We start from the raw sequence: 27,242 nt of genomic DNA, 5'->3' as shown, positions 1-27,242 counted from the left end.
TAAAGATGTGACAGTTTAATTAAAGTAGGACCTAGCTGGGTCAAATAATAATAAGTGTTTCATGGGGATTCACTTAATCTGTGTTTGTGGTCTTTTAGAAAAAAATAAATTGGGATTTATTCTTTTTCAATGGAATCTGCTCTCCAAGTTGCACTATATGGAGAGAAAACAATTGTGCTATAGCATGACACACATTTCTGAAGTACAATTCTTTCAGTACCTTTCTTATAGTTTGAAAATACAGTATGTTTATTGCATTGGAGAGTTATTTGATAACAATTTTCTATGGAGCAATTCCAGTATTTGTCATTGTGATTTCATGACATAATGAAATTGGTGATCACTCATTTGAATAAGGATCACAGAGATAGGCCAAGAGATTTTCTTGGTTTTCTGGAAGGTAATTTGCTTTGAAGTGTGCAGTCTGCCTTTAACAGCAGGAACATGTTTTGAAGTGATTGCCACCAGTGGTGGTGTCCTCTCTGCTTTGACAGGCTGATGGCTCCACTTCTCCAGCTCTTGCAGAGGGCTTGCAGAGCAATCTGTCAGGTCCTCCATTGGAAATTTACTGTATATGCAGAAGGCTGTCACCATCATGGGCTACCAGAAAGTCACAGACTTTCAAATGGATTTGGCTGCCATTAAGACAATTTATGTTCCAGCTCTAGCTTCCTTTTGTAAAAATAGTGTCAAATAGTGACACTGCCTGTCTGTGCCTTACCTGCAAGGAGTTATCTGTTGCCTGATAGAAATGAATGTTGGACTATATTATCTAGATACTTAATTCTACAAGTTGATGGAAATGAAGAATTTTCTTCTTTCTCTCATGTTTTTTTGTGGGGGTGACAGCATCCTTGTGGGATGCATAGGGAGCAGGAGCACTCAGAATCATTCAAAATTTCCTACCAAATCTGTATTTTTTCCAAACTTGCTGAGAAACATCAGTAGGCCAGACAGAAACTTACAGATCTTCCTAAGTATGCATGTTATCTTTTCTTGAAACACAGCTTTGTCCCTGTCCATTATTTTTCTGTGATGGGTACAGAAGTGTCTCTTTTTAATCTTTAAAAGGATCACCTTTTAATCAGGTGTTCCTTTCCAATGTTGTTCTTGTACAACAACTGAAATTTACTGCAATAGCATTTGTGCTGTTGTATTTTTAGGCAATGTACACCATATAATGTATTGAATAACAATTCCAGCTGTGAATTTTGTATTCACTAAACCATCAGTTCTGTTATATTGGCTTAAAAGCAAGGAAATGGTCTTTATATGGAGCATGTAGTTCATAAGATTTAATTCATGAATATTTGGCAATGCCATGTGTAATAAATGGCTTCATACAAGTACAGAAAACTTGAGTATCCAAATAGATATTACTAGCTGGAAAGTTTTAAATAATTATTGTTAACTGACTTCTTAATGTTGCAAATCTTTAACTCGTTGATGAGGAATATTGGGAAGAGGCTGTCCGGTGTTGTCAAGCAGCTTTTTAATTATAGTACTGCTTGTGTAAGCAAAATATTCTCAGAATTGCAAAGAATGTGTATTAGGTTAGTGTCTATGGAAGGTAAATGATCCTTCAAGAAAGAAAATGCTGCACTTACAGGAGCTGTCAGACTACAGTCTTTCCTCAAGGCAGAGTCAGTGACTAGAATAAATATATGGTGATATGAAAACTTCACTGCTCCCACATCCTAAAGTACAATATACACTACAATTGTCAGGAAGTGTATGGTAAGTAAATACAGAAAAAACAGCTTTGTATCTGTGTACAGTTGGATTCAGTGAAAAATAAAAGAAAACTCTTTGTGTACTTCTTGACAGTGATTCTGTCACTCATATTGTGGCTGAGAACAACTCTTACCTGGAGGTGCTGGACTGGCTGAAGGGACAGGCTGTGGGTGACAGCTCTAGGTTTGAGCTACTGGACATCTCCTGGTTCACAGCCTGCATGGAGGCAGGAAGACCAGTTGATTCAGAAGTGAAGTATCGTCTCATGGTAAGACAGATCCCGCAGTGTGAATGCAGTGATAGCCAGAATGAACGGCTGTGATTTTATTTATTTTTTTAACTGAATATAGATATAATTGTGTTGTGTTATTATTTTTAGGGTTTTTTTCTGTGAAATTTATGAGTAATTCACACAGATTCAATAGAGTGGAAACACTTCTGTGCCTTCTTTATCAGTGTCTGGTAATGCTGAGTTACTGTTTCATCACAGGGTACAAACTGGTAAATACAGAAACACAGAATGGTTTGGGCTGGAAGGGACTTTGGAGATCGTCCAGCTCCCACTTCCTTGCCATGGACAGGGAAACCTTCCACTAGATCAGGTTTCTCAAAGTCCCATTCAACCTGGCCTTGAACACTTCCAGGGATAACGCAGCCACAGCTTATCTGGACAACCTGTTCTAGTGCCTCAACACCCTCATAGAAAAGAATTTCTTCTGTATATCTGATTCAAATTTCTCCTCTGCCAGTGTAAAGGCATTACACCCTGTCTTTGTCACTGTCCCTTGGTAAGTTCTCTCTCCAGCTCTCTAGCAGCCCCTTAAATTACTGGAAGGCTGCTGTTAGGTCTTCCTGGAGCCTTAAGGGGCTGAACAGCCCCAGCTCCTCTGCATTATCCATCAGTGAGGCACTTGTTGCTGTTCTGGTACTTGTGGTATTTGCTCAAATACATCAATATCATGGTAAATATCCCAGGGAAAGCAGGGCACTTCAATGGGCTGTTGATGGCATTTTTGGCCTCCTCAAAACAATGCAAAAATATTACAACTTTTGCTGTTGCAGGGTGATCAGGTAACAGCTGGGCCCTTGAAGGACCTGTGAAAAGAAGACTGATGTAGTCTGTGGACATGTGTTTACAGACTTGGCACCGTCAAGTAATTGTGCTAAGTTTTATTATATTCTCTTATCTCTCAATGGAAGCTGTAAATCAGAGGATGTTGAGAATGGCAGGTTGATGATTTGATGCATGGTGTTTGACCTTGAAGCTATGGATGATGATGTTTTCCTCTGATCTATATCTGACAAATTACCTGCTAGTTTCTCAGATTGGAGCGTAGTGAGGAGCAGTGGTACTCAATATCTTGGCACAGACTCTAGAGTGGTGGGGGTTTGGTGGGAATGCCAGGTATGCTGTGCCCAGCTTGTGCCACTGAGCCATGAAATAGGCCCAGCAGTGCTGCTAGAACGAAGCTGTCCCCTCCTTCTGCACCCGTCTGAGCCTCATGGTGAAGGGTTTCATGTGCACCAGCAAAGAAATTTATTCATATGTGAAGAGAGCTACAAGTCTGATCTAAAGCTCTCTAAAGTAAAGTGAAGGATCCCTGCTGATTCCTGAGGGTCTGGATTAGACTCTATGTGACCACACAGGGGCCAGGGTAGGATGTGCAGCATGTGCCCTCCTCTGAGGCACAGAATGCCTGAATATTTAACAGCAACATTGCTCTGTTTGCTGCTTCATCATTTTGGTATTTAGATTATGAAGGGTGATGCATAAATACCATCCTTTCCCAAGAAAAAAACTGTAGCTGATTATTTTTTTTCCCAGTCATATTGCATTTTCCTTGCCAGAAAATATTTTCCAGGTTTTTACATACAAGAATTACTGTTTAATAACAGTTTGGGTTGGGGGGAGGGGGAAGTGAATACACCAGATGGAGCTGTCGCTCTCAGGCTCAGCATGATTCCATGACAGAATGTGTGTTTATATTTGAAATCCTTCCAAGGATATATTTTTGCAATAAATTTATAACATTTTTCAGTGAATTTGCTGGAGGGAGAATAGACAAAGGAAATTAATAAAAAAAGAAAAAAATACAAAAGGAAGCCTTGTAACTACTGCTTTATTTTATGTTACAGGCCATAAAAATATAAATACAGGGAATGCAGAGAACTACTCTGTAAGTAATGCATCAAAACCACAAACAAAATCCTGTGAGCCTTCCTGAGAGTTTCACATCAGCATTAAAAGTAAAACAAATTACCTTTTATGTGCATTCTTAATTTTGGCAATATGAACACACCTATAGATTCAGATAGCTCAGAAAATGTGATTTCATCGTTTTTTTTTCTTTTCAAGGCTAGAAACACTTTTGTTTTTCTCCAGAATTCCTCCAATTTTCTTTTAAATCAATGAGAAGTTTTTTTAAGTCTATGAAACTGCCTTAGTTTTATATAAAATTCCTTTTGGACTATTGGTGTAGCATAAACTTCTGAATAAGGTATCAGCACCGCCAGCAGATCGTAATTATACTGTGAGACTGGCTCTGCAAGTAAAAGCTTATGTTTTTATTGAAACATAAAGATTTCATGCTAATAAATGCAGAGCACAATAAGGAAGCCAGTGACAGCTATACTGGTATTTTTAAAGCTTATAAAACCAATCTTAATTATATAGTTGCTCTGAAGTAATAAACATTTTGTAAAGAAAACAAGGAGAAAAGAAGAATTCTAGAAGTGTAGCGTATTTTAAGATAATTTTATTGTTGCAATGTCACCATGCTAATTCTTTTTTCTGCCTTGAGAAATGAGGAAAGATTAAAGTAAAGGTTAATTTTCTTTTTAAGTACTAGACCGAACTCATACATAATGTAATTTAATTGGAATTTCACTGAAGACAAATTTGGTTCGTTATGTCAGACTTGTAAAATGTGAAATGAAAGTGAATTAACAAACCTTGAACTCAAGCTAGATCATTAAGGTTTTGAAGTAAAAGGAATGGATTGCAGTGGGGGAGTGTTTTGGGTGAAATCTTGTCCCCATGTAGTTTTGTGGTCAAATTCCTATTAATATCAATAGCAGTAAGATTTCATCTTTCAGACCCTGCAGCAGCCTATTTGGAAGGTTATTCCTCATTCAGGACATTTGTTTTACTGCATTAGTAAAAAGAAATGCCCTTCTTCATGCAAAACAAGGGGAATCAAGTCAGAGTTACAGACCGTTAGCTAACATCCTAATTACAATTGTCATTAAAGTACATCTTTCTGTGGTAGTGATGATCCAAGAGATGCTCTGATGTCAGTGATTTATAGAGAATGAAAGGTTGGTTGACCAGATTTAAGATGGACAGAATTATTATTGATTCATTCAGTCACAGTTGACTTTTAGGGTTAGTAGCCACCATTTAGTTTAATTTTAAGCTTTGGAAATGTGGAAGCCAGATATCTGCTTTGAGAGGGAAGCAGAATATTTCTGTGGCCGAGGTCAGCCCTTGTGCAGAGACACCTTTCCTAGCACAAGCAGGAGGGTATCCTTGACAATAGCAGGACATGGACATTAATGGGTACACAAGGGCATCCCCACATGCCAGAAGCTACTGATGCTTCCTGGGCTATGGAAGAGAAATAGGCAGAGGGGAGGTGTTCAGAGAGGTAAAAAGAGAGGAAGAGATCCTTAAGGGTTGCTGCACACTCAGCAGCCTTAAGAACAGTGCTGTGATTGCATCTCTTCTGCCTTTTCCTCAGTCAGAACCCAGAATTTGTTAGCTAATTAGTTTTTGTTAGTTTGTTTTTGTTAGTTTGTTTTTTCCTAGAAAGGAAAAGAGATTTATTTATTTGAAGAAAGGATTTTTCTCCACATTAGGGAAAGAAAGTACCATCTTTTGATCTTTTGTCTTATCATGTGTCAGGAAACATATTTAACATTTTCTGGAGCATCTCTCTCTGTTTCATTGTGAAAGAGAGAGGCCGTAAGTAATGGAAGAAATCCTTCATCCTGACAGTCTGAGTTTCTCAGGAAATAAAAATGAAACCTATAAACTGTCTGCCTTCTCTTCATAAAATTCTGGATATCAGAGGACTTTATTATTTGGTCAGTGCTGCCAGGGTTTTACAGAGCTGCTGGCTGCTTGTCTCTGTGCACTTCATTCACTGCTGCTTCATTTTCTCCCTTTTATTTCCCTGTGTCATTAAACTTCTTGGTGTGTTAAAAAATAATTTGACAAAGAGCAAAGTACTCCTCCGCAATATTAATTCTGCAACCAAGTCTGTCTGCTTTACAAATTGATGCTAGTGGTAAAGGCTGTTTCCCCTGCTTATGCCATGTGGAAAATGTCAGTGTGAAAGAGTAGCAAGTGACATTCACTGCAGCCTGGATGTGGGGTAGAAACTCTGACTAGCTCTAGTGATTAAGTAGCCTACACATTTAGGTATTTTTCAGTGGTTGCCCCTGTGCAGTGTACTGCAAATTCATTTAAATGTAGAGTTATCTTAAAAAAAAAGGAATTTTTAATGCTTACATTTTTCCATTTTTCTCTTATCTTTAGTTGTTTCTTCCCAGTACTAGAAATTATTTTTGGTCTAATAAATTTCCAGGATTCCTTGTTCTACACTGTAGTTGCTATTGATGGAAGTTTAGGTTTGTCCTGTAATCTGTACAAACAATTTTTTTCTCATCTAGTTTTCCCACCAAATATCAATTTGAGCAGTATCAATTCAGCTCATGTTCTGCTGCTGATAGATCATTTCTATAGTTCACATGCAGGCATTATAATATTCCCTGCAAATCAGACTGTAGTAATCATTGTTTGCCAGATGTTTTTCCTGTTAATTTCTATCCAGAATTTCTTCTGTTCTTATATATAATCAAGGCCAGTTAACTAAATGCATCACTCTTATTGATTAAGGAAAATGCTCAAATTTCTCTACTAAGGCAGGAATAGGATGTTTCTGTCCAGTCTATCACACTCTTAAATGCACAGATTTTCTGCATTAGTTTTGCCCTCCTCCACAGTAGCAGCTGATGCTGCATCTAGGGCTCTTGTTCTTTGTGTGTCTGTGTCCTAGAGAAGGTAACAGCTTATTATATATTCTGTTCAGTAACATTCTGTTTGTTCACAGTCTTTGCAGCTGGCACTATCATTTCAAGCAGTATATTAGCACTAATCAATCATAGTTTATATGATTTAAAATAAATTTTAAAATATAATTCATGAATGTGTGCAGAAGTGGATGAGTTGTGTTGCTGTCCTGACTGAAACCCATTTTGGTTATTCCCAAGACTGGTCTTACACATAAAATTGCTTTCTTCCTTTCAGGGCATGCTATGAAAACCACCGTATAATTCACTGCTCCTTCAGTTGTGCAAGCAAATACCTTTTGTGTGTGTGAATACTGTTCTTGAGCTACTTTGTATCAAATACAAAGGAAATTTAGCATGAAATGATAATTGGGGATGTGATTATGAAGATACACACATGCTTGTAGGTTTGCTAGCCTTTGTGTGATTGGATACAGGGAAAAAAGGGCTTATCATTCCATTTTTGGTGTGAAAATTCTTTTGTGTTTTCATGACATTTTTTATTGTAATTGTTGAACTCTTTCCCTGTGGCTTTTGGATAGTGCAGTGGAATAAGTTTTTGACACATCTGCCAAAAATTTTCAAGCAGAAGGACCAAGACCAAAAAATACAGCGAATTGTTAGAGGTACTTCATGTTTCTGAAGTATTTCAGATTTGGCACATCAAAGAAAGTGAAAGAATTGAAGGACTGGATATATAAAGCAGCAGAAAACCAGTGTGACTTTGCCTTTTTCTAGGTGCTTCCTAGTCAGGACATCCACATGTTGAGGACTTGTGCTCAGGATTCTCTTTTGCCAGTGGGGATATGACTCTGAATCCTGCCTTTCAGGAGAATTCCTGTCTTTGAGGGATGGATTGCCCACAGACCTGTACGACCTTGATCTATTTTGCATGGAGCAAAATTAGGTGAAAAGTGAATGAGCATGGAGGCAGCCTGGAGATTGGGAAATGCCCATTCAAGTCTTGGCATTTGTCTCTGTTTCCCTGCTTTGGTGAACATGTCAAAATGATGTCTGGATTGGATCAGCATCTATGGGAATTGGCTAAGGGAGCAACCACATCACCAGCTGGCTGTTGAGTGAATAAAGGATGGTGATTACTCTTCTGTAGCTGTTTATAAATGTTTCCTTCACTCTAAAATGACTCCAAAATTAAACACTTAGCTGGATGAATTAAATCCAAAAGAAAAAGTTTTCTATAATTTTACCTGCAAGAGGGGAGAAAACTTGATTTCTAATTCATACAAAAATTTTTCCCCCACTACTGAATTTAGCTACAGACAGAAAAAGTCAATAGAACATTTCCCGTTGTATTGAATAATCTAATGTTTTCTGTGAAAACTCTGTGTTTTAGAGCTTATCTGCTCTTAAAGTTTTGTAGTTTTTCAAACTTACTGCAGTAGTGAGAGTAGTAGAGACGCACATCATTTAGAAAGACCATTTTTTTTAAAATGACAGTGCCATTGAAAACTCCCTGTAAGAACTTACTGCAGAAAAGCAAAAATCCCAGTAATCACCAGATAAACTGTACTGTCAGTCCAGCCAATGTGAAATCACCTGTTTTTCATAGCAGGATGACAGGAGCATTATTATTTTCTTGCCTGCTCTTCAAAGGTTTGTATTTTGGGCTCATGAAATGTACTTTTTTTTTTATTTTTAAGCTATTTGCCATGTGTGTCACTAACTCTTCTTTTTTTTACCCTTGTTAGGAGCAATCCCAATCTCCTCCTCTGAATACACCTGCATTGGAAATGCCAGCATTTATTGCAACAAAAGTATCTCAGTATTCATGCCAGAGAAAGACAACTTTAAATAACTACAACAAGAAATTCACGGTAATATTTATTCTATCTATAAAATAAAAACCGGTATAATTAGAATAATTACTATAATACTTGCCTCAGTATTTTCTGTGGCACCCTCAGCAAATTCATGAGTTAACAGGAAGCATAATAACAATTTAAATAGTTATAAATCTGCCATACTTAAATTAAAATTGAGTGCAAGCTTACTTGCATCCTCTAAGTATTGCTGAAAGCTTAACATAGTGGATCTTTAAATACATTAACAGCTTGTAAACACATGAATTTTTAAAACAAATGATAGAATAACATTCCAAAAATGTCTTTTAGCCTTTCATCACAGTCTTACTTGACAAACTGGAAGTATGATAAACAAAGTTGGGTTTAGGTGAGTCCAAGGTTCTTCACAGTTGCTGTGCTGCCTTTTGGTTTTGCCCAAGTTCAGTTCTTCAAAGTGTGGCACTAAACTTCAGATTTTCACAACTGAGCAATTAGGAAAACAGACTGCATGTTAATTACTTTAGCATCACAAAACCCCCTTTGAATTGTCTACTTAAATAGAAATCTTGGAGACTGCCATATATCCTAGTTAATGCCCATAACATTGCACATTTCAGAGGGTATGAAGGTCTGAGTCCTTGAGTCTAAATTCCTCTGGAGTTCTTGTGCTTAATGGCTCCTCCTGGCTCTAAATACTCAGTGACCACTACTCAAAAGAAAACATTTCTCAGAGACTCTAATGTAGTGCAGTCTAAATATATCTGGCATAGTTACATGCATATGTTTCAACTATAACATCAAACACTTCCTCATTTTCCTAAAGCTTTATTATGTGTTTTGTTATTATTTGTAATTTTTATGATTCTACTTGTGTGTTCCTGTAAATACATACAAATATTCAAGAAAATATTATTTGTAAGGTTCATATAAAAAGAATAGCAACAGATACCAGTTATTGGTGAATATAAACCGTTTACCAGGTAATTACTAAAACCTTTGGGTATTCAGAACTAAAGATAAACCTATAATGAACTCAAAAATGTCTTGATCTGGGAATGCACAGTTAAAAATTAAACAACCTAAAATTTGGCTTGTAGTTATGCTTTGAAATAATCAGCAATTACATCAAATATATGCTACTATTTATGGTAGCCAAGTAGGTTAAACTGTTTGCTTATTTACAAAAAGCCCCCTTTGAGCAACATGATGGGAATTGAGTTTTGACCCTGTTTTGAGCCTGAGATTGGGCTAGAGACCTTCTTAGGTCCCTTCCACTTAGGTCCCAGTGTTACCAGTATTCCCAAAACTGCTGCTTTTGAAATGGCTGCATTTCCCTACCTCCTGCTACAAAAAAGGACTGTGATTGCAACCATTTAACCTCTTGAAAGCAGCAGTTCTTTTTCACTGTTTATAAATATCAAATACAAGCTGCTGTAGGGGAACATGTCACACCAAACATAGTACGACTGAAACATTATGTAAAATACCAAACTTCTTGGAGAAATAGGAAGTGTCTTAGTTCTACACTTCTTGAAAAGAGTAGAATGTGGGACCTGGCTCTTTGATGAATTTTCTATATCACAACATTTTGTCAGACATTCTAAAGGTAAAGAATTAAAAGGAATGTGACGGATAATGGCAAAGGAAAATGTTTGCTCCCAGAAGGCACAAAGTTGTTGATTTAATTGTCATTAGCATTTAGACCACATTCTTAGAGTGGTTTCTGTTATACCTGTGTTTCACAGAGGCAGTCCCTAAATTACTTCCAGCTTTATCAATGCAGCAGTCTTAATGTCAAAGTACAGCTTGTATTTGTTGAGTGAATTTAGCTGAACACATTAGAAGTGGGGCAGTTTGATGATGGGAGTATGGAGATTCCCTTCTGTTACCCTATATATTAAACATTTCTGGGTAGACACTGGGTTTTGTGGTGACAAAAGTGTCAGTTTTTCGTCTTCAACATATTTTGAGAGTAACTTCTCAGAGTTCATGCTGTGTTTTGTTTCTGGAGGTGGAACTGAGTAAGTTTATGAATCTGTCTAGAATCAGCATCTTGACAGCTGTAATGGAACTCCTCAGGGCTGTTGCCCTTATTCCTCACAGCCAAAGCTGGCAATGACAGCTGAAGGGTTGGGTGTTTATGGGCTGCCAGAACTGGCCCATGCCTTGGAGAACTGCCAGTTAGTCTCCCTAATGTCGCAGGAGCCTGATTTTTAGATTTGCTGTTGTTTTGTTGGCCTTGTATTAATCCTGTAATTCACATTCTCAAATAAAAGCATTCCTACAGATTTCTCAGTGCAAGCACTTAGCAAATGCACTGAAGCATTGGTGTAATTCACTTCTGCATGCTGTGAGCAGCCAGCCATTAAATGACAGATTTTCCTTGGGTCAATACCATACATCCTGAAAATTGGGTCCAAACCATCTTGACTTATGTGTTGATGGTAGCATTTTGTTATAACAACCTTATTCTGTGGGCCAGGCTTGTTCCCTTTTCTTGCAGATTTTGTTTTCTTTGGTTAGCTTGTTTTCTGATCATGCCCATAACAAGGGTACAAACCTATTATTTGCTAATGTATCCTTCAATGAATTCCTGGATTCTTCCTTTTACTGGACTTTGCCCTGAGATGTTGTATCCAGTTCCTCTTTCAAATAAGTAGGGGTTGTGTTTGAGAAAGTGTAGTAATTACATTGGAACAGACACTAATAGGCAGTAATGTGGGTGCAGCAGGATTTTTACATCCTGGTTTCTTGGGAGAGGCACTTTAGGGGACTTGATTTCTGAAGAAATTGATAATTAGTGACCCTTTTTAATCTTGAGTCCTGTTCTGCATATATTTCATCATGAAAGACTAATTAAAAAAAGTAACAGATATTTGATGACAGCTCATGAAGAAAAACTGGTGGTTTAATATACTAGGTGCAACTTCAATGTTCAAATGTCTCATGTTTCCTGTCTGTTGTAATAACCAGAAAATAACTTGCAGAAAGTTACAAGAAATCAGTTTTACACATGGAAGAAGCTACCAAAGAGTTGACATAAATTGCAGATGTCAAGGTTTTGTTAGTGCATTCAGTATGGGGCAAGTCCTAGTCAAATAATTTATGAGCGGTTGTGTAGTAAGGCTTGTGGTGTGAAGAACACACTAAGAATGTCAGATGCCACGGAGTAGACAGTGGAACCATGGTTCAGTTGATGGGGTAGAGATGCAACTGATTCAGGCTCAGTCTCTGTGCAGTCTTTGGGTCCCAGTGTCCCCTGGCCTGGGGGCAGGCAGGCTGGGAACCCCTGCCTGGGGCTTTGCAGGCCTGGCTGGTCCAGGAATGCCCCTGAACACATCACCCTACTCATAGGTGAGCTGTGGCTGCTCACATGGGCAAAGCTGCAGAACAAAAGAGCAGATCCTGTGAGTAGTGTCTCTACCTTAGCAAGTTTCCTTTATGTTTGTCTTAAATATGAACGTTATTATGGAATATAATATTCCAGTATTGTTCTCTGGCTTATTTGTAGCTATCTTCTCTCTCCCACTGAAAATATACACTTGGAGGCTGCATTGTGTTTTCTTGTGCTAAAATAAAAGGAGTCATTCTACTGTGCCCAGGAGGGGATGTTGGATTTGAATACTAATATCAGACTGCAATAAAATTCAGAAAGACATTCTTCTGTGAAGAAAATACAATTTAATTCTTACAGAAGAAACTAATTAAGTCAGAGGCAAATGGTTCTGTGATTCTGAGGCTTATTGCTAATGCTACTGGATGTTACTTTGCTTTGGCTGTTACTCATGGTAATGAGAATGTGGATGTTTAGCACAGGAAAGATGCCTGGTTTCCTTTCCACTATGTTAGAGAAAAATAAAAAAGAAATATTTCTTTCTTCTTTTATATCTTCCAAAGAATGTATCAATGATGCCAATGGCTCAAGCGCTTATTATTATATTATTATTATTATATTTTAAAGCATACCTCAGAAGATCCTCAATTTCAGTTTCATAATCAACTTGGGAGCTGTGTAGTAGAAAGCCACTAACTGAATGGACACTTAATAACGTAGTGTCCCACTGACACAGCTTCCTTCAGTAAAAATCTGCAGACTGCACCTCTGAATTATGATGTGAATGTGTGCAAAGTGTATGCCTATTCAAAAATAATTGATTGTTTGGTCTAAGGAGTAAATATGTATTCAGATTTTTAAGATAAATGGGAAGGTGCTTTGTAAAATACAGAGTACAATGGCATCTTTACTTTTCAGCAGTTTAAATTTGTGTGATACATCAATCTATGTTGCTTTCTTTGACCATATTAATGTATGTAATATATGTATTTTATATTTCTTATTACTCAGTGTATCTATCATGCAGGTCATTGTTTTGTGATTAACACTCTAACTGCATTTCTGTGCTGTGTCAGCAGACCTTTTTTCAAAATTGTATTGTTTTCTTTTATAATGTGGAATAACATTAAAACTTCTCATGAATTCCTCTCTGTTTCAAGAAATGAACTTGTTATTGTTTCTTAATATGAGGAGCAACTGGAACTAATGTGTTTATTTCTTGTAATGGTGTTTATGCAGGGACCCTGAGATCATGCACATTATGCTTTAATTGTTACTTTCTCAGCTCCTTTGTTTTTCTAGCTGATGTAAAATAACATGATAAAATCTTAGGATCTGGGAAAGTGTTGGGCTTTTCAGTCCAGATACAAAACCAAAAAAATCAGACGGAACAAAAAGGAGTAATTTCATTTATTTGGAAGTAACTTTTTTCAATAATTCAGGTTGGCCTAAATTGCTTAATTCTTCTTGAAATAAGCACCTGAAGTATTTCTTTTCTCTCTCTCAGCCTATACAAAGGTCATTCACATGCCAGATATCTCCTCCTACCTACATACAAAATTGAGATTTACAGAGGTGGAAGAGAGAGGAAAATCATTTGAATGCAAGCTGCATTCTAAAACTTTGGTTGCTTTTGAATGATCATCAAACACTGATGATGCTGATGTAATGAGTAGTGGGACCTGTCCTTTGGATTTGCAACCTACTAAATAAACAAGTAGAAAAGAGTGACTGAGAGGGAAAACAATTTAACTCAAATTGCTGTTCTGAGTATAACAGGTTCTCAAACACACATACCATGTAAGATTTTTGCGGATTTTAGTCACAATTTGCTATTAAGCTCTTTGGCTCTTTTAGCTAATTTGTGCTGCAGTAATGTTTGCAGACTCAAGTAAGGTAGGAGCCTTTTTTATGAGAGGTGCTGTACAAGCACATTGTGAAAGCATGCAGGCCCTGCAGTGTTCACAGTCCTAATAGAGAGTGAATGGTAGAGAAACAATGGCAGGGAGGTGTGGAGCAGTTTTCCAAGCTGGCAGAAAGTTGTGAGTGTAGGCATGGCTGTAAGACAAGTGCCTTCTCCATAAAGATGTAACAAATTCTTTACAAAACAGATTGGATTTAAAATATGGGGGTTTTAGATTTAAAATATGGGGTTTTTTTTGGTGTAATATTTATAATTTCTGTTCTAGCAGAGTCTTAAACTGAGTTTATTAAAGACTGTTTTGCAAGTAGCAATGGACCAGCTCTGACATTGTTGTTGAGAATAGTATGAAATAACACATGGGACCATTAATTTGTTTTGCTTTTCTGCATGACTTGTGCTCTGATAATCAGGCTGAATGTTACTGGGTCAGCTGTTCAGCAGCCAGAAAGTAGCATGGTCTTACTGATTATTTTTTTCTGAGAATTGTTCTCATATATTATTTGAGAATCTTGCACTTTTTCTTGGTTTCACAGGAGTGATTTTTAGTATTTATAATATTTCAGTTTGCATTTTTTGCATATATAAGATGATTACTGGTAACTTTGATGATGAAATTAATGATATTTTATCTTATTAGTTCTTAAATACCAGATATTAAATGAGAATCAGAATTCCTGTCTATATCTGTCACCTTTCTTATTTTTAACACAATTCAGCAAAATCTTAGTGGGTCTTGGATCTGATCCACTGGAATCTAAAAGTGCATTTAAACCCCACATTTTTGCCTGATCCAAGTCTCACCAGCAAACATTCCACAATTTCAGAGACAGAAGTAAAATTTTCAATAACCGAAGAACTGAAATGTAGCCCAGCTCTGTTGCATATTTAATTAGAGCAGACCCTGCAGAGTACTCTGAAGATAATGAAATTGTAATGTGCTGGAAATCTCTGGAAATTTAGTTTCCTATTAAGCTGGTACTTTTTAAACAGGTAATCTGAATATTGATCTGATTGATAAAGTGAAGGTGAGGTGCTTCATGTAAGACATATAATAGTTTAGAATAAATGGTCAATAACTTTCCTTTTTATATCACCATAAGTTGACTTCACCAGAGATCCATTAGATTGTAGATTTTTATTAAATAATATTAGGTTTTTGTATGCTTTTCTCCTCTAGAATATTACTCAATATGAGCTATACTGTTTAATAGACAGCAAGTCCAGTTGCTGTCTTTTTTTAATAAAGAAATGTTTAGTAAAAAGAATGGTAAAAGCAGTTTTATATTAAAAGACCTATAATTAGTTGCAGCATTTGCAGGCAGTGTGGTTTTTTGCACAGAGAATAATGAATATTCAATACTCTTTAATTGTTTATTTTAAACAGCTTAATGAGCTTCACAAAGGCAGGAAAACACTGAAAAATGTAAGCTAGAATCATAAAAATGCTTTGATTCTATTTTCTTGCTGACTATCAACAGCCTCTGAGTGAAATGCTTCATGTGATTGTGTTTTTTAGTAGTGATGGTGACACAGCTTTCCTGAGAGCTGCCCTCCTGGCAGTGGGAAGGGGCTGCCACCTCTGTGCAGCAGGGCTGGTGCTGGGATGTGCAGACACAATTACTACAAGGGCTGATTATTCAGTGTAGAACACTTCATGATTATTCAGTGTAGGACACTTCAGATGTGCATGTGAGAAGCTGCCTTTTGGGAGTGAGAAAAAACATTCTAGGATTTTTTGAGCACTCTAATCAAGAAGATGGTTTTGCAGCATTGGTTCCCTCTCAAAAGCTGATACTCTACAGTGGCAAGCAACAAAAAAATTCCTCATTCTCTGCTGTTAATATAAATATTTTTTAATATATTCTGCAAGGGACATAGACCTCATTTGGATCATTTAGGAAAAAACCAGCTGTATGGACATTCCTCAGGTATTTTTGAGTGTAATGTTAAATAAACCAAACCATAAAGAAAATGTGTTTCTATTTGCAAAGTTATACATCTGAGAAATGAAGAAAAGGAGAATTTTTTCCCTGAATTACCAAGTAGAAGGATGGCTACGTGTTGAAAAAGATGCAGGTGGTTTCCAGTACTGCCACAGATTCCTATTTGGTTGTGTCTGAAAATGCAGATGTTACATGCTGATCTGCTGGATTACTTATGGTTGGGCATAATTCTAAAAATTATGGCTCTATTTGACACTGATTTATAAGATCCACATAGAATACAGAAGGCAAACCTCACAAAATGTTTTCAAGCTTGGCTCTAAAATACTGTTTTAATGATACCTGGAAAACTTCAAGTTGGTAGAAAATTGGTCTGCTTTTTTTTAATGAACTCTATCTTTTCTATGTAGTGAAAAGGAGTAATTCTTGAATTAGCATACAAAGTAATCTTTCTAAAGAGCATACTGAGTATTTTAAGCTTTTATTAAACTTTAACTTTTTTTTTTTCTCTACCTCACCCTGTCCCAGGATGCCTTTGAGGTAATGGCAGAAAATTATGAGTTCAAAGAAAATGAAATATTCTGCCTGGAATTTTTAAGGGCAGCTTCTTTGCTGAAATCTCTTCCATTTTCAGTAACCAGAATGAAAGATATCCAAGGGTTGCCCTGCGTGGGAGACCAAGTCAGAGATATCATTGAGGTAATGTACTTCTGAATTATTTGCCAATGGATTCTTTTACAGGCCAGCATTTACAGGTCACAGGGAGGAGCACTGACACATCTCTGTGTGTGTACAAACCTTCTGCATTTCCTGTAATAGCAATGTGTTATCTATGCTTCTAAGAATGAAATGATTTTTGGAAACCTTTTGTCATAACACAAGGGTCAGTCATGGAACCCCCACTCTTAGGAATGAGGGTAACAAGTGAATAAATACAAGGGAATAAATAAAGCAGTATGAGCTTTGCATGGAATTTCTAAGGACTCACTCTGATTTCGATGCAACAGTTAAACTGTTAATAATTTTGTTCATGTGACTTCTGCCCTTGGCAACATCACTTCACTCACCTGAATGCTTTATTAGAAATATATTTTTTGTGGAAGTGGTAAATATTTTACTACTTTAATGCTAAATCTTACCTTGCTAGGTTATAGCAAGTTATATATAGTTATAGCAGAGCCTTTTAGCCTGGTGATGGATGAACTCTACATTCCTACTGGAACTTGGAGTATTCCCTGCATTTTTCTTTAGTTCTTAGCCTTTTCAGGACCCACATCTGAGTGCTGCTGTTCCAGCAGGCAGCTGCTCAGGGGTCATTGCTGAGTGCTGTGCTTTGCTCTGGCTCCTCATTTCCCCATTCCACCAGTTAAGAATGCACCCTCTGAAGTGCTTTCAGTACTTCCTGTGTGGGGGCTGGGATTGCAATGGGGATCCCACAAAAAATAGGATGGTTTTTAGGGGTGCTATTGGTGGTTTTCTTTGTTAGTTTTATTTTTAATTTTTTATCAGAAAGACTAAAAGAAATGTACACTCCAGAAAAAAGGTATTCGTTCTTGCAATGGTCTTACTTTTGAGAGTAGAAAACGTAACCAAATAATGAAATCTAATTTTCAGGACAAGTCATTGATAGCTTGTGATAAATAACTGCTTTCTGGCTGTGACTTTATGACTAAATAAGTACTGTGAAATATATTCCATGGTCCCGATTTCTACTTCATCCTTGAGTAAATTTATGAGTAAGTAAGGACTGTGAAATTTATTCTGTGGTTCCAGTTTCTCCTTCATCCTTCAGCAATTTTCTTTCTTTAGAAGGGTTGCAGAATTTGATCATAAGAGAATAAAACAATATGCTTGCTAGGGGTTCTTTATTGATTAATAAATATTGATAAAACTTGATTTTAGATTATTTCACTAAATCTTGTAATTGTAGTAAGGTCTTAAAATGGGTTTTTAATTATTTTTAACAAATAATATTTTTCTTTGTTTAGGAGATTATTGAGGAAGGAGAGAGTTCTAGAGTTAAAGAAGTGTTAAATGATGAGCGGTACAAGGCATTTAAGGTAAATCCTTTGAGTTTTGTTGCTGCTGTTAAAAATTTTCCTCCCTTTAGTAGAACTTGGACAAGGCCATCCATGTTATTATAAAGGGAAAACCAATATCTAGTACAAAGAAGGATAGGTCTTGAATAAAAAGAAAGGGATAGCGAGAAACAGTGACAAGGAATAATGTGAAATATCTTTCTATTTTTAATTAATGTGATGTATACATAGTTGCTGTTAAGTAATATAATGCAACTTACACTTTGCTGTAAGTTTAATGTGATGTTGGTTTCATTTTTGCCTCAGCTGTTCATACTTTTAAAATTACTTTATTTTATTCTGGAATTAAGAAAAAACCAGATGAAGAAGATGACTCAGATCTATTGTAATTTTCTTTTGTGTGAGGCAGGAGGACTGTTTCTTCCTTAGGCACGTTGTAGAGCCTTATTCACACAACTTCATTGTTGCAGGGAATCTAAACCACATAAATACTGCAGTTCCCATTACTGAAATATTTATTGAATTCTCCATTGGAAGCATGCAAGATGAACAAACATTTTTAAAAATTTTATCTGCATTTTTGATCTCTATACTCAGTCTTCAGAAAAATTAAAACAGAGTAAGGATTGTTTAATTCTCCCTGTTATCACTCACTTTTACTTCAGCTATCCAAAGGCTCTTCCATTCTCTCTGACCTGCAATGGAAGGGTGTTCAGTGACAGCTGTTGATGCCATCTCTAGCGATATTCAAAAAGAGGTGTAAATTCACATGTATAGTAGGATTCAAGAAGCAGTCTTGCTTATTAATGCATGATTGCATTACAGCATAATTGAGGAACAGCTATTAAATCTTCAGGGTTTAAGAAAATCTCTTGGAGATTAGAAAAAAACCTATTAGGAGACAAATTATCTCAAATATGCTTTATACCTTGTTTCACATGCAAAATTACAACAAACTTAGGTGGCTCTACTTCTTAGCTGAGCATACATCTCAACATTTTGTTTAAATTAGTTGTGACCAGTTGTTTCCACTGATTTTTTTATGAGATTCTGAGAAGAATCTCATATTAGTGAATTCTTAGATTTTCCTGTTTAGCATGGTCTGGTACCTGCTGCTTCACTTATCACAGCTCGAAAGATCACTGCTGGCCCCAGGACCATGATTATCAAATGACTGAATTAAATTACAGTCAATGTTTTAGATGCAGGGACATGAACTGACAGAAGTGGGTGCTGCAGAGAGTGAGTTTGTGTAATGGGTTTCACCAGCTGAAAAGAAATGGACTCCCTGTCACTTGTGCTGCACAGCTGGCAGCATCTCTAGCATCTAAAAACATGCTAAATAATAATGGATCTAAGTACAGAAAGAAAAAGCCACAATTTTGTTTTTTCCCCTAAAACTATGGGTGTATAGAATCCTTTTTCTTTATTTCTTTGTCTCAGCATTAATTAAGTCTCCTAGAATAATTTAAAACCCAGTCATAGACCCTTTCGAAAATATTTCAGCACTCGCAAAAACATTAAGAGATAAAAATCAAAGTATTTAAAAAATTATATCCTTTTATAAGCACCCATGATTCAGACAAAGAGTAGGTAATTTCACACATTATATACAAAATGTAGGGCAATTCCTATTTAATATTATCAATTATTTTAATTTTTCACTTTTAAATCTTAATTATTTCAAAGGAATTAATATCTTCACAAAACCACAAAATAAAGCCAGGATGTTTGGGATTCAGAGGTTGTAGATTCAATGGAAAAGAGCAGTTATTCATGTCTTACACAGCTACTCATCGAATTCCATAGAAGTACAATGCAAGGTGGAGAGCTACAGCATTGACAAACTGAACATAAAGAACATGCTTTTAGGCAAACATGAAAGTTTTCCCTCTTCTTTCATATGAGATAGCAATCCAGTGAATCATGCTTACAGCTTCTGCTTTACATCCTTTTGTGGATAATAACTTAGTGAACAATATGACTTTGTTATAGATGGAATATGACCACACAAAAATTTCTGGTGGACTGGAAGATTTTGGTGTGTTTTAGGTTGTTTTTTGTGTGTCACTTCTTGGTTTGTTCGGGGATGTGTAGGTTTTTGGTTTTTATTCTGTTTTGTTTGTTTTGTTTGTTTATTTTGATGTTTTGCTTTTTTGGCTTTTTTTGTTTGATTTTTTTGGTTGGGTTTTTTTTGGCCTTTTTTTTTGTTTTGAGAGCTGGTAGTGCATATAGCACACAGCCATAATGTCAGTCAAATTCTGAAGATAAAGTTGTGACATCTCTTGTTCTATCCCATCAGTGTCAGGGAATCGAGCTATCTAATGTCACCGTTTGATTTCTATTAAGAAATGGAGTAAAAATAAAGAATACTACCCTTATTTCAAACCTCAGTTAAAAGTGTACATTTTAGTAAATGATATAAAGGTGCTGGGACTACTGCTGTATTTTTGTTTGGATTTCATGTTAATGAGAGCTGCCCATGTATAAAACCAGTTCTGTTGAATGTAGTCATGCAAAGAAGGGAAGCTGAACCTGTAGGTTTGTATCACACTATTTTTCTTCAGTGTAGGCTTAACTCTGCCATTGCTTTCCCTGAGAGACCTTGTTGTTGCCTACTTATTATTAATTCACTACTGCCTTAGAAAACAGCACTGAAATGTTTTTCTACTGACCTTAGCAATTCACTTCAGTCTTTGGAGTGGGAGTGAAGACATCTGAGAAATGGTACAGAATGGGTCTGCGAACTGTGGAAGAGGTAAAAGCTGACAAGACCCTGAAGCTGTCAAAAATGCAGAAAGCAGGTAAGGTGAGAGTGTCATAAAAACGTGTATCTCAGTGGTCTAAGAACTTGATAGCAGAGTCACAGGGGAAGGCAAAGCTCATTTCTGTTCTCTTGCTGCAGTCTTGTGAATACTGAATTATTAGGTGAAAATATTTGGACCACCTGAGCTCCTAATTAAAAATTGTGTCATTCAAAATATAGGAATATGCATATTTTAAATTGCTTGCACAGATACCAAATGAAATCTCTTATACACAAAACTATTAATGATTCATTATTGCATGGGTTGTGAAAAAATTACAAAATTGGGAAAGCCCAGAACTACTTTTCAGAGGAGATCTGTCTCCCTTAAGGCAGCCCTAATTTACTGATAAATCTAGACTTGTAATAAAGTACTTTTAAAATTTTTTCTACAATCCTAGCATATCTTAGATCTAAAATGTTAAACTTGATCACAAGTAATGCTCCTTCCCCATAGATTTTGTGTGTATGCACTGTTTCCCTAAATAAATGAACTAATTTAAACAAAGAAATGAGTTACATTAAGGAAAACATTCTATAATATGACATTAAAATAATGTAACTTTATTTTGCATTACATTTGTCACCTTAGGCTCCCTTGGATCGAATTTCTTGTATTTGTGCTTCTTTGTCCCTCTTTATTTTACATGTCATATTCAAATGTGAAGCAAGCTGCCGTACTGGGTACTTTCAACCCAAGCTCTATGATCAGAAATAAGATAGCTGAGATATTTCACATACTTCTGGGCTCTGTACTTGTGTAGACCACCATTATTTTGGAAAGACTGCCTTTTGAAACAGTTCATTCAAAAATGCCATTGATGGGAGATGATAGGGAAATCAGAATAATTTATAAGTATTCAGGTCCTAAGAAAGTGGAAAATTATTGTGATTGCTGTGTTGACAAATTACATGACAAATTGTAATGACAAAAATACACATAAACTCTATGGACAAAGATGAAGGAAGAAAGAGGCTGTCTTTGCCCTGAGGCTGTCTTGTACCCACCCCACCTGTGATTTGGGCCTTGAATAATGCTGTGTATATTTTATTGTTTCTGTGGAGTGATCAGCACTTTTCCCCTTTGATTTCCAGGGCTTCTCTACTATGAGGACCTTGTTAGCTGTGTGTCTAAGGCAGAGGCAGATGCAGTGAGCTTGATTGTCAAGAATACTGTGTGTACATTTCTACCAGATGCTTTAGTCACCATAACTGGTGGTTTCAGGAGGTGAGTGAAAAAAAATGAGGTCACTTGGCTGTTTTATGCAGGTGCATAAAAAAGGATGTTTGTGTCTTGGAAAAATCAAAGAAGCTTTGTGGGAAAGTATCAGAGTTTGTTTTCAACATTTTTGTGGGTTTGTTTGTTGGTTTGGTTGTTTTTTTTTTTTTTTTTTTTTGAACAGGAGAGAGAGCAGTTCTATGACAGTCCCAGGTTCCTGTTTTTTGTTGCTGCAGATGGTTAGTTTTACTGCATCTGGATTCCCAAGGCTGAGACTATTGTAAGGCCATGCTTGAAGGCAGGCTTAAAGCAGTCTTGGTTTGCACTGTTAGAGCTATACTTGGAATAAACAGCTACTAAAATGACTATAAAGCACTGACTAAATTAAATATATACTAACATCTGTATAAATGGGATGATCTCAGAATTCCTTTCCTGGTTGATTTTTATTACAAATAATTTTGGTCTTGCTCTGCAAAACCAAACCCAAAGCTGTTTTTCAGAAAAATCTATTCTTTTACCACTTATTTGAGAGCTTTCTTACAGCCACACAACAGAGTACTGAGACTGGGAATGGTCTTCAGGAGTTCTGATTTCCTTGCTCTATTCCCAGTCCCCCATTATGTCCTCCTTGTTCTACATGTTATGCTCTTAAACCAAAAAAATGTAGTCAGTTCTGCCTCTTACTGCAGAATGTCATACTTTGTAAGACTTTGAATATATTTTAAATATAAAAGTATCTTTGAAAGATACTTATTCTCATAAAACTCAAAATATACAATTCTGTGACTCTCATGCATCTAAAACTGATATGAGAGCAAAAGACAGAAGAATATTAATAATTAATGTAACACCTGTGTGTTTTAATATTGTAAACCTAGATAGGTCAGACTCAATCCAGTACTAAATTAAGACCTTTTATAATTTATAATTTCTACAGTTCAGCGATTGTGTTGAATATTTTTATGATCTTTGTCCCTTTTCATTATATTTATAATTATTCCTTGTATATCCCATATTTATTGTGGGAATGTTAGTACCCTCCAGCTACATAATTTCAATAAAACTGTGTGGTCAATAAGAAGCATTAGGCTAAGTAGGAACCCTGACCAGAGGTTTAGGAACAAGGTGAAATTTTATGTTCAAAACCTCAAATATCATCATTCTGTGAGTCTTTGTTTCAGGGACACGTGGTGTCTCTCAAGAGAGTCTCTGTTTAAGGGAATCTTTATTTAGGAGACTCTCCCCACTGATGCAAATCAGGGACCTTGTGTTATTGGTAACTTGGATGTAATTGATTAACACATCTAGATGGCTCAGAGCTTTACGGGTTATTTACTGAAAAGTCCCAGTTTCTTCTAATATAATGTATTTGTGAGCTTTGTTGGTAGCATAGTTTGCAAAGTTTGACTCTCACAAATCAAATTAAAGCCTTTAGTCTTGCCTATTGTCGTGGGGAGGTATGATAGCCATTTTCCTTTTTATTAAGAATAAGCTTTTGTATCTCTAAATGAGTGTAGCAAGGCAGAAGAGAAATTATTTAAGTACCTACTGATGCCTACTATTGGGTAATTCTGTGTACTAATTACATGCCTTTAACTGTACAAGAATATATTGAACAATAGGTTTCAATATGTCAGTCCTAATGGTATTTTACCAGCCCATGGAAAAGAAATGCTGCAGTGCAGGATTTGCAGATAACTTGATGGATTGAGATCCCTCTTTCAGGCCCCTGTATTTTAATTGCTGAGTTGCAATAGGGTTGACTACATCCATTCTTTTTTGCCTGTCTCCTGTAGTGGAAATGCTCTCCAGCAAGAAGTTTGTGTAAGCTTAGTAGCTCACAGTTTTCAATTACCAAATTATTTTTTGTTCCTTTCATCTTTATATAAATATTTTTGTAAAATACGCAAGCTGTATCATTTAAACAATTCCCTCATTCTACACCCTGTACACTGCTGTTATAAGAGGAAAAGTAGCTCATGATTGCTCTGAATGATATACCCAGGACCCAGATTTGCCTTGCTTTGTAGTCTTCTTTCATAACTTGGGAAGAAATTAACAGTTGATTGTTTTCCTCCAGATTTTTGATTGGAGAGTTCAAAGTCATGAGTCTCATAAACCTTACTATGCAGGAGAACTGGATGGATCAAAACAAGCAGAACTTCCATAGAGGTCTGCAGCTATGGAGATTCAATAGAAGCGAAAGATGAAAGTTACATTCTTTTCCCCAAATCTATTATGTACACACATGGGTGCATATATTTGTTGTGTTACTAGATATTTTCCTTTAAATGTCAAGAAATCTGATGATGTAGAAATTCTTCAAATCAAAATTAAGAAGCATAGTACAAAAGGTAAAGTAACTGATAGATTTTGTTCTATTTTAAATCCCAGCAAACTTATTAATGGACTTTTCTTTGGATTGATTTATCTTTCACCTTTTGTATGGCTTATTTTCCTAGTCTTGTAAAAAATAAAGGAATCATAATGGCAACCCTTCATATCTTTCTATTTTGAAATAATTCAGGACCAGAAATTAATAAATTAATGAAGTCTAGGTAAGTTTATCCCTCATTGCTTTCCTATGGGAACTGCTGTAAAACATTCCTTGAGTTTCAGTGGGTATAGTTTCAATTGAGATGTTGGGAGAGTTTTTCTTTTTGTTTTTCTGTCAACCTTTTCCAACACTTATCTGGGTCATTTTGAAACAGAAATTGCAACATTGTAATGCATGGAAATAGAGAAATAGAGGAATTGTAGTTATAAAATAAATCACACCCACATGGTGTGGAAGGTATTTCATTTTCTATTCAGGTAAGGTGTCAGGGAGGGTGACTGCAGAGGAAGAATCAAAGATGCTGATAGTGCAATGTAAATCATGCCATGGACAACGTTATTAGAAAGACTGAATTTGCAAAGTCTGTTTGAATTGGCATAGTATTATTTTCAGTGCTCAGCCTTTCTTATTTTGTGATTTAAGCTAATGAGACAAATTCTGAAGTGGAGAATAGCACTTCATAGGTTGCACAAGTCCCCGAGGGTGAAGTATCCCTTCCTACATAAACAGGGGCCTTGGGATGGGGAGAAGAAACCCCTTATTCTAATCAGCAACATCCCTGATAAATAATGCACTTGTCCCAGCTATATCCAAGATAGGAGTATAGTTTAGGCTAATGTGTGTTATCACTTTTAAATGAGTTAAATTGTGGACCTGACAACTGCTTTTTCCTGTGGATATTAAAAGAGTAATTTTATTCCATGAAGAGAATTAAGGACATTTCTGTAGTAACGGCATTAATTCATTTTGTGGACATCACTGCATGTTACAGAATATTTTATTTCTGTTAGCAGTACGTTAATGCCTTTAATAGTAATACTAGCATTGTTGTAGGGTCATTAGTAATGACAAGGCACTGGAGCATTATGGTATTCTGTAAGATCCTGGGTTTTAACTAACTTGATTTAGGTGCTGATACTTGGTTTTGCCCACATATGTGATCTAAATTGTAGGTTTCATAAGAGCTTGGAGGAAACACTATATCCTATATGTAGTTTATGGTTTCAGTCTCTTTACTGGTTGCTCATATCTCAGTACTGATACCCACAGCCTCCAAATTTGGCTAGAGAAGTTCAGAAAAGGATCTGGAATAAGAATTACATACCATAATAAGAATATTATATATGTATATATAAGAACTATGGTTTCAGAATGGTTTTCTGTGCGCCCTGTCCATATGATTCACACATTATTTACAAATTAGGATTCAGTTTTATTGTGCTGGATGTAACAGTTGTGGTTAGCTCTGCAGCAGTAGAGTTCTTTCTCTGTGTGAGGGCATGGTTGCCATATCATCTATAGGCACTTATTTTTTAAAAAATTATTTAGAGATCCTCTTAGTATTATGATTTCACTTGTCAATTTCTCAAATATTTACTTAGGCACACTCTTGTTGGCTTCTCCAACCTTAGCCTTTAGAGAAAGTGAAGTAGACTAAGGAGAGGTTTTGTTTTGGGTAATTTTTCATATTGCAGTTCTGAAGAAGCTGTTCAAGTGTCTTGGGTATTGCATCCTGTAGAATAACTAGTGTATCTTGTCTTGTTTTATCTTTATGGGAGGTTAATTTTTCCATACTGTATCAGTCTTCAAAAAGTTTTATTCCCAGTCTCTCTTATCGTTAATTCTGTCCTAACATGAACCTGAGTGTAGATCACTATCTCCTTGCTTGAATTTTTATTATCTTTTAGAAATGAGGATTTGATACTCTGTAACATTTGTAGATAAGAATTATTAATAGAAAAGCAATGAAGAGAGCAAAGGACATGGTGACTGTGTTTGTCAGGCACCACTGCCACACTTTTGGATATTACAATGCAAAAAATTCTTTCCTGTGTGCAGTGACATTTCCTACAAGGCAAAGGAAAGCATAAAGTAATGACACGGGACAGGATTCTGCTCTTTCCTGTTCTGTACCAAGAAAATAATTTAAAGATATCTCTTCTTTCAATCTTGGAGATAAGATGAAATAGCTGAGACAAAGAAACACTTTTATTTTACAGGTTCATGCAGTGATAAATAACCAAGGTTATTGTGGCACCTTTGTTTCAGAAATAAGACTTCTATATGGCATGTAGAATCACATTTATCTAACTGTGCTGGCACATGCTTATAAAGGAGAGACTGTGAGATTGAATGTCTGAAGAATATTACACTTTCCAGGTTTTGGAATATACACAAGACTTTGTGCTTTATTTAATCAAGCTTGTCATGTGAATTCTGGCTGAAGTTCTTGATAAATCACAGAACATCTGATCACAAGTTCTGATCCTGATAAAAAGCTCCATTTGACCTTTTGATATTGGATATTCCTAATAACTTTTGGAGGCTGTAAATGTTCTGCAATGAGGTTAGAATTCCTGACATAACACCAAATTTTTCAGGTTCTTGGAGTAAATGTATTCGAAGTGTTGTTATACAAATTATTTTCTTTCTCCTCAGGTCTAGGATTAAAATAATGTAAGGACTAACTTGCTAAATTAATATAATTAATTTTGCAAAAGATTCTTGCAGTAAGATTTTAGGCAAACTAAAGCAGAGATTGCTTATTCTACTTATACTTTGGTTTTTTTTCACTCTAAAACACAAACTGTGGTAGGAGAAGATACAAACTATATCCAGGTACTCAAGCCCAAATATAGTAATTTCTGCTCACTTTTTTTCTACTGCTGTTGAAAGAATTAGATTTTTTTATATGCTGGTATTTAATATTTTCCAGGGAGAAATCTGCTATAGAGGAGTTGTGAGGCGAGCTGCTCACTGAACATTCAGGCTGATATGGTAGTTTGCACACACTCAAATTTAAGCAGA

The 27,242-nt window shown here is 36.1% G+C and overlaps 1 protein-coding gene across 1 annotated transcript in view; it reads left to right on the top strand.

Moving 5' to 3' along the window:
• DNTT (DNA nucleotidylexotransferase) overlaps nucleotides 1-27,242 on the top strand; it is a 74,207-nt gene that overhangs the window by 1,621 nt on the left and 45,344 nt on the right. Inside the window, exons 2-7 of the mRNA XM_054276577.1 lie at nucleotides 1,828-2,002; nucleotides 8,517-8,642; nucleotides 16,339-16,509; nucleotides 17,799-17,870; nucleotides 20,530-20,653; nucleotides 21,751-21,883. Coding sequence (XP_054132552.1) covers nucleotides 1,828-2,002; nucleotides 8,517-8,642; nucleotides 16,339-16,509; nucleotides 17,799-17,870; nucleotides 20,530-20,653; nucleotides 21,751-21,883 — 801 coding nt within the window. The remainder of the gene's footprint in view (nucleotides 1-1,827; nucleotides 2,003-8,516; nucleotides 8,643-16,338; nucleotides 16,510-17,798; nucleotides 17,871-20,529; nucleotides 20,654-21,750; nucleotides 21,884-27,242) is intronic.

The sequence above is a fragment of the Melozone crissalis genome, unplaced genomic scaffold (assembly GCF_028551555.1).
Source record: "Melozone crissalis strain CALT ecotype California unplaced genomic scaffold, PUWL_Pcris_2 ptg000019l_1, whole genome shotgun sequence".
Taxonomy (NCBI): domain Eukaryota; kingdom Metazoa; phylum Chordata; class Aves; order Passeriformes; family Passerellidae; genus Melozone; species Melozone crissalis.
Note: the sequence above shows the minus strand (reverse complement) of the source record. Positions and strands in the feature narration are given on the sequence as shown.